At 43.4% G+C, this 7772-nt stretch overlaps 1 protein-coding gene across 1 annotated transcript in view; it reads right to left on the bottom strand.

Annotated features, from left to right (window-relative positions):
- The window catches only part of LOC109292865 (collagen alpha-1(I) chain-like), a 197747-nt gene extending 193737 nt beyond the window's left edge, over positions 1–4010 (bottom strand). The window contains exons 1-2 of the mRNA XM_019510486.1: positions 3853–4010; positions 718–876 (exon numbers count right to left, since the gene is read on the bottom strand). Coding sequence (XP_019366031.1) covers positions 718–785 — 68 coding nt within the window. The 5' untranslated portion in view covers positions 786–876; positions 3853–4010. The remainder of the gene's footprint in view (positions 1–717; positions 877–3852) is intronic.
- Between the last annotated feature and the right edge of the window lie 3762 nt (positions 4011–7772).

Below are 7772 nucleotides of genomic sequence, written 5' to 3'. Positions count from 1 at the left end.
CGGAGGGAAGGTTTAAGTTGGACATCAGGAGGCGCTACTTCACGGTCAGGGCGGCTAGGGTCTGGAACCAGCTTCCAAGTGAGGTGGTGCAGGCTCCCACCCTGGGGGTTTTTAAGAGGAGGTTGGATGACCACCTTACTGGGGTCGTTTGACCCCAGTGCTCTTCCTGCCATGGCAGCGGGTTGGACTAGATGATCTGCTCAGGTCCCTTCCAACCCTAGAAACTATGAAACTATGAAACTGACTGCGCAGGAGCTTGATACTACTGCACAGTACCATCCCATGGCAAAAACTATGCCACAACGCTACTGTGTAGTAGTATTAGGCTACTGCACAGCAGCGTCACAAAAAAAGGCATTTGCTTGTGCTATGACACAGTAATTTGGGTTCCTGCATATTTATTTAGTACTTGCTTTTACAAGCACTAAACAAATGTGCAGTAACTAGCGTGCAGTAGCACGTCGTGTAGACACACCCCTTGAGTGTGTAAAAGGTGGACCTGTGGGTACCATCACATGCGAATGCACACAAAACAAGTAGCAATGGGAGCAAAATGGAGAATCTAGTACCCAAGACATTACTTGCATGAACAGTCACCCTTTTGTTCTCACCAGCACATATTTGGCACGGTCATGCTCATCTTAGGTGAAATCTTAGTGAGAAATGTCTACGCTGTATTTTGGGGCGGAAAAAGAAAAAAAAATGGATAGAACTTACTCATAATGGCGCCTCCTGGTGGTGACAAAGACTAAGGCATAGGGGTTAATCCGTATCTGGAACAGCATGTGGCTGTGATGACTGAGGATAGTCAAGAGGCTAGTCTCCTCCTTCAGAGAGTATCTGAGTTTCAGCAGCACACTCAACTCATCTGCAAACCTAGGAGAGACAGAGAGAGAGAAACCAAGCATGGTCTTTTATATCACCTGGTGTAACGAACTGGGCAATCGTCTATTCATATACATGATCATGAACAGAAAACTAAGCTAAAGAGTGATTAACCTTGCAAGGTTAATCAATCAAATGTTAGCAAAGGCCAGATTTTGGAGTTCAAATTACCTATGTATCCTTAATTCATCCCCTTCCCTTATGGATTCTGATATTGCTTGTATTGAATGGCTGCATATTTTTTCTTCACCAGGTCCTAGCATCTTTGGTTGCCCCAGGAAAATACTGTCCACCTGAAGAACAGCTATCTAATACTTTGCTTTCCCTTTATTGTTCAATGTATGGACCACACAGTCGATACAAATCCTGCCCTGAAGGCCAAATTTTTAATTTTCTGCAGGGCTTTTCTAAGATGTTCATCCCTGTACTACATGAGCACTTTATAAATACTAATGAGCTTATTTTCACTACACCTCATGAGGTGAAACAGTATTAGTGTCTTCATTTTCCTGATGAAAATCAGAGGAACAACGATAGTAAAGTTCAAGTACCCATCCATGCAGGATGCCCAGAGTCTAATTTTACAGAGAATGCAGCAGTCTATGGGCCTTTAGATGTTCCAAGGACAGCTTCTACGGACACAAGGCCAGACATGGGTATGGGTGAACTGGGTGGCTGCCCGGGGGACACAAGGCCAGACACAGGTATGGGCAAACTGGGTGGCTGCCTGGGGCCTGGACAGAAAGGGTGCCCAAAAATGGAAATTTTTATTATTATTATCTTCATCATTATCTCTGGCGAAGTGGAGCCTGATGCTAGAAGTTCACCTGGGACTGCCAGGAGTCTAGGTATGGTGCTGTATGGACATCAGCTGCAGCTGTGTCTGCTCCTCATTTGTGCAAATCAGGTACAGAAGCAATGCAGTTTGGGGTCAAAAGTAAAAAGGGTGGTTTATATACAACTTGCTCAGTATCACACAGTTTTTATGTCAAAAAGAATCCAGTTCTCCAAAGCAGCATTAAACTGCCTTAACAATGTAGGCTTCCTTTCTCTTCCTGAAATTGCTTTGTCCTATTTGCCTACTCAAACCCAGTTCTTACCCCAGTCTTTTGTGGGGATTTTGATTACAAAACCCCCACAAAAACACAAACTCCATGGGCTGCAATTATTCAAAGTCTTAACACTTGGTCAGACTTGCGTGCAATTTCAAAGAGATTGCAAAAGGCATGTTCCTGACGGAAAATACCTTCCACCGAGTCCTTGCTCCAAAGCATGGAGCATGAAGGGGGAGAAGACAAAACATCTGGATATCTTTACTTTATCACGAGCAAAATTAATTTTCCTTAGAATCAGTCTCAGAAACAAACTGAACTCTTTTAGCTGAAATCCCCTCCCTGATATTAATTCAGCCTGAGACAGACCCTCTGAACATAAAATTTCTGGCCAAATGGTTAAACTTTGGCAACATTAAAAGCAATTGAAACAGGATCTTATAATTGGAAGTGACAGAAAACCCTAATTGGTTCTGCACGTTTTAGCCAATGCAAAGGAGTTGTGAGAGCATGTTGAGCACTACACCCATTCTTGTGCTGAAGCCAGGAACTGGGTTAGAGAGGGACATCCAGGAAGCCACTTCACTTCTCTTCATCCAAGTTATTTCATGCAGAAAATAGTAATAAATTGTTACCTATTACAAGGTGGGTCAATCTGTAGTTTTAATTAACTGTAGGGAATTTTGGAAGGAGGACGTTTGCCAAAAGCTACATATTATAGGCTAGATTTTCAAGTGATTTTGGATGCCTGATTTGAAACACCTTAAAATGGCCTCATTGAAAAAGAACTTAAAAAAAACTTAAGCACCCACTGTCTGAGAAAAATCAGGCTATGACAGCATACTTCACTGAAACTGTGGGTCTGCCAGGGGCTGAAACGTATCGTCTGAAAAGAGCTGGACTGGAACGGTCTTCCTGCCTCGCAAACATTTTCATTTTCCATTTTTTTTTCCTGGTCCACATCAGGACAAACCCAAGACATTCACATTTTTAACAAAAATAAGGAAGTGATCTCCCACGCATACAAGCACCAGAACAAATTAGTTGCCCCATGGCTGGTACACTCAACTGGAATATGGAGATCCAGGTTCAAACCCCAGGAAGTTGGCTGTTCTGGGATGGAAGTCTCTCTCATGGTCTCCTTTTTATAATGATGTCATTAGTATCTATTTGTATATACAAAGGTGATAATATAGTATGTGTTTTCACTGAGCCTGAAAGACAGCACACACTATTCCAGGGTTATTGGGAAGCTCCCTCCCTCTCAAAATGCCATCCCAGATGAAAGAAAACTTCCTGACAAACATTGTGATAAAACTGATACACTCCAAAGCAACGTTTCACTTCCAAGAAATTAGCATTTCCCCCTACAAAAAAATTCCTTTCAGCAAAAAGTGCCCAACACTAAACATTTCCCTGACCTTGGCCTCCAGTCAGGAGAGGTAAAAGAAATGGGAGATGCATTGAACTATTGATGAAAGAGAAAGGCATGAAGCAGATCAAAGACGTTTTACCTTCTGGCCATTAGGACCCAGAAATGACACTTGGATTCTAACTACACGACAGCTTTGCTGACACAGCTATGTTGAACAGCGATGTGAAAACATCATACCTCTTAGCTAGTTCTCCTATGCCAACCAAACACCCTGTATGAAGGCAACTCAGTTGACCAAAGAGGGTTTTAACCAGCTAAATTTCTGCAATGACTTCTGCCACTATGCAGAGTATCTTCATAATGATGTTTGCCACCATAGCTATGCCAGCATAGGCATGGTGGCAGCAACCTTGTAATATAAGCAAGCCCTTAGGAGAACTGGGAGGAAGAACGGAGATGGAAAAAAAAACAAAACCCCAGGACAAATCATGAACCAGGTGTGCAGGAAACCAGATTTTAAGAACTAGGAAATCAGCCTACCTGTCTCCAAACACCTCCCTGGTGGGCACACTGAGAGTGGAGTACTGCCCTATCTCCAAGATGCTACAGTTGGTTTCATCATAGCTGAGAGAAATGTTGCTGAGGTCCTGGGCATATGAAGTCAGTTTATCCAGCAAGTTCACTTCATCTGCAGTGGGGAAACAGAAAGATATAAAATATGTAATGCTTCCTTCAGCCAGAATGCTGTTTTCATCATTAAACTACCAGCAACGTGCTTGCTACTGCACTGGACATCAACAACAAAGTGGTGTTGAATAGGTAACAGCACAATAAAATGGTTTTGAATTGGAGGGAGAGGGTCTCACAACTCAGGACAGCTTACAACAGCCCAATGCTGCTATTTTCCTCTAGTTTTTCATTATATTCTCTGTAAGGAGACAATTACACTCTGACTACAGGCACAAATGCAGCCTATTTAGCCTTATGGTGCACTCTAATGAGAGGCTGCCCAGTTTTCTCCAAAGCAGTTTTTCCATATCACAGAAAGGAAGGGCATGTGTAACATTGCAAGCACAAGAAAAGGATCCTGTGTAAAAAATATCACATATCTTGTACAGGTAAAATGTAGCTCACTTCCCTGGGACCAAGGAATAGCTTCACATACCTTTCGACAGGTAAGAGAAACTCACTGTAGCAGCACTGAGCTGCTGCCTGCCTGGATATTCGAATTTGCCTTTACAAGCTTGTTTCAACTCATTAGAAGAGGCCCCGGACAGACTGTAAGCAAGAGAGGAGGAAAGGTGTCTGTAACATCAGTGAAACCTTCATCACCTTGGCTGGAAACCCTAGTGAGCAGAAAGAAGGACATGACCAGGCAACACCACAGCCTGAATGATAGTAGTCTTCCACATACGCCTTTTTACCAGGGAGGGCAAATCACATCTCAGATGTCCACCACATGGCCATGGACCGGACTTAAGCTTAGCCAAGAGGCTGGAACGAGCGTCAGACTGCACGGCCGCAGGAAATGCAGCTGTGTCACTATAGCGCTTTCAAGTGCTGCAGGACCCACCTGTGCTGCCTTATCCTGCTCCTCCCTTAACCAGTAGACGGCAGCAGGGACTACGGCCTTTCACATTCTACACTAAGCCTTCATAAAAAGTGTTCAAGCAGTATAATTTTTACTGGATAGAAAACAAAAAATGACAGAAACCTTGACACTCTGCTATGAAACCATACTATTCTGGGTTTTAATCATGGCTGAGGATGAAAATACTGGCTTTGGGACCTGAATAGTTCTAGCTTTGGGAGTCACCAGGCGATGGGGAGGGTTGCATGGTTCATAGGGCAGTTTCCAAACAGTGTGGACCCAGCATTAAATTCTAGCCACTCCTCTTAATGAAGGCAGTGGGCAAGCAGCGCAGGTTTAGGAGAACAAAGGTTAATAATAATCTGAGCAAAATATTAGCAAAGCCAGCAGCTAGCACGCTCAAAAAAGACAGGTTCAGCCAACATGGTGGGACAGAGAGGACAATCTTAACTCCAAGTTGGCTGCAATGGGCCCATGTACCCAGAAAAAGAACAGCAACCAGGAGGTAATAGCAGATGCACGTACAGCCAGGTCTCTTAAGAGAAACCAAAGTTCCCATTTTAAACAGTATTTGGAATCAAGTTTATGATTATTTGAACTTCAAAGCAGCAGTCTCTATCTGTTCCAACATTAGAATCAGACATGTCATATAAATCTCATTAACAAGATATAACCAATATAAACAAACATAAACACACATACATGCATCTCTCAGACTAAAGAGCATTTCTGTGTAAGGTGTCCTTTACTGCAGTATCTGTTCACCTTCCAAGTACAAATCAATGCATCTTCCAGCATCACCTTCATAGCCTAAAAGTGTTTGTGCCTTGCTATCCGAATCTTTCCCTGAACTGGAGAATCACAGATGAAAAAGACCATTGAGATCTCATTTCTCCCTGATACTTGCAGGGCTCCTATCACTGTTATACCCAAAACATGCATTGTTTTCTTGTACTGCACAATAAGGTCCTGCTCCTTGACATGGGGCTTCTACATGTTACCACCACATTAAAAAACATGATCTTTCCCTTTCTCCTGCTCCTTGGTTATATCAAAAACCTCTACCTCTGTGCAATATTGAACTAGGTAGGCAAACAGCTTTGGTCTGTGAGCTTGGGAAGTCCAGTTTCCTAAACAAGACACAGGAAAGATTCTAAAGTAGATGAGGAACAAGTCACAGAGCAGGGGTGGTGGTGGCACTCTTACGCCCTGGTGCAGTGGTTCCCAATCTGTGGTACGGGTACCAGTAGTGGTACTCAGACAACCTGTCAGTGGTACGTGTTAACAGACTGATTATAATTACTTCAGAGGGCAAAAAAATTGCTGGTGGTACTTAAGGTTGTATCATTTTAAATTGGTGGTGCACAATCTGTCAGAGTTTGGGAACCGCTGCGCTAGTGTTTAGGGCATTCAAAATACTTGGGTTCAAGTTCATCTTCTGTCTGAAAACAGTGTCTTGAACTCAAGTCTCTCACCTCACAGGACAGGAATGCCTAATCATTAGGTTAGAGAGTATTCTGAGGCAAATCAGTCTTGGTTTTTCTGGTTGACACTAGTCCACTTTGTAGCAATAATTAAGTGTTCATAGAACCATGGCTGGAACCAGGATGTCCATCCACCCTGGAGAGCGCTATCCCCACCAGGATATAGAATTAGTCTCTCTTACACTCTCGCTCTGGTCCAACAAATATTTAATTATGTAGACAAGAACATATAGCTTCAAGAAGAGACATGGAGAGACTTACCGTGGAATAATTAGCACATCATTTTAAGGTGGGAGAACCGCATCTAACTTCTTGATTTATATTGAGCAGAGGAAGCATTTAATCCTGAGTCTTCCTCATCCCAGCTGAGTACCCTCACCAGGAGGAGAGGCAGGCCATGGCAACACCAGTACCTCAAATCTATGAATGTCACCCGAGCCCCCTCATGACTCCAACTTTTGCTTTATATATTTCCTTTGCTTCTTATTGTGTTTGAATTGCCTGACATAAAACATCTCACTAGCCCAAACAATTTAGGGCTTGCTTCAATTTTTCAGACAAACCAAGGAAAAATATAGCATCTGTGTATCTTTACCCAACACACAGTATTCCCCCGTCCCATTTTCATTCTGATTTGTCTTCTCCTACATGTGTTAGAGAAATAACACAGTACCAGCCAGGAGGCTGGGAAGAGGTAGTCAGTCATCCAAGATGACACCCTGCTGGGGCCAATCTGCACGAATGCACTGGGTTGTCATGGAGCCAGTAATCCATTAGGTGGGAGGGTGTGGACAGTCTGACTTGATTACTTTTCAATGGGATCCCTGCCAATCCCATCTGCATGAGCATCTGCCATCACTTGGGAGGAATCCAGCCTCTGTGTTCACTCCAATTCCCGTTGTAGATGAGGTGTGAGATTTATTCCAGGGCAGACCCCAAGGCACACCACAGCTTGTCAGCATGTATACACACAAGACACAGATCTGCTGCTCTGGTGAATAACAAGTCAATTGAGCAGAAAGCTGCTTTGATCCAGCTCTGACACACTAATCTATCAATTCTACTTTTAGTCTCCTAGAAAGGCTTTCCTAGGGAAAACAGCCCCATGGGAAGATTTGGGATGTCTGGGAGAGACTTGCTACTTTTATGATAAATTTGGGTTTCATCTGCCTTTTCCTAGCTCCCCATGTGACAAGGAAGATGAAGAAGCACTGAGGCAATTCCTGACCTGCAGAGAGAGGAATATGTGCTGATGGCTTTCAGAACAAAGGAATGGAAACACACCAGACTGAAAGGATCCCATGTTCTTGTCTTAAGAGTTTAAGAATTTTCACCACCGTTTCGGTAAATGTTTGTACTGCAACCAGCATGCTAGCACAGAAGGG

This window comes from Gavialis gangeticus, unplaced genomic scaffold (assembly GCF_001723915.1).
Source record: "Gavialis gangeticus isolate Ggan-Ray unplaced genomic scaffold, GavGan_comp1, whole genome shotgun sequence".
Taxonomy (NCBI): domain Eukaryota; kingdom Metazoa; phylum Chordata; order Crocodylia; family Gavialidae; genus Gavialis; species Gavialis gangeticus.
Note: the sequence above shows the minus strand (reverse complement) of the source record. Positions and strands in the feature narration are given on the sequence as shown.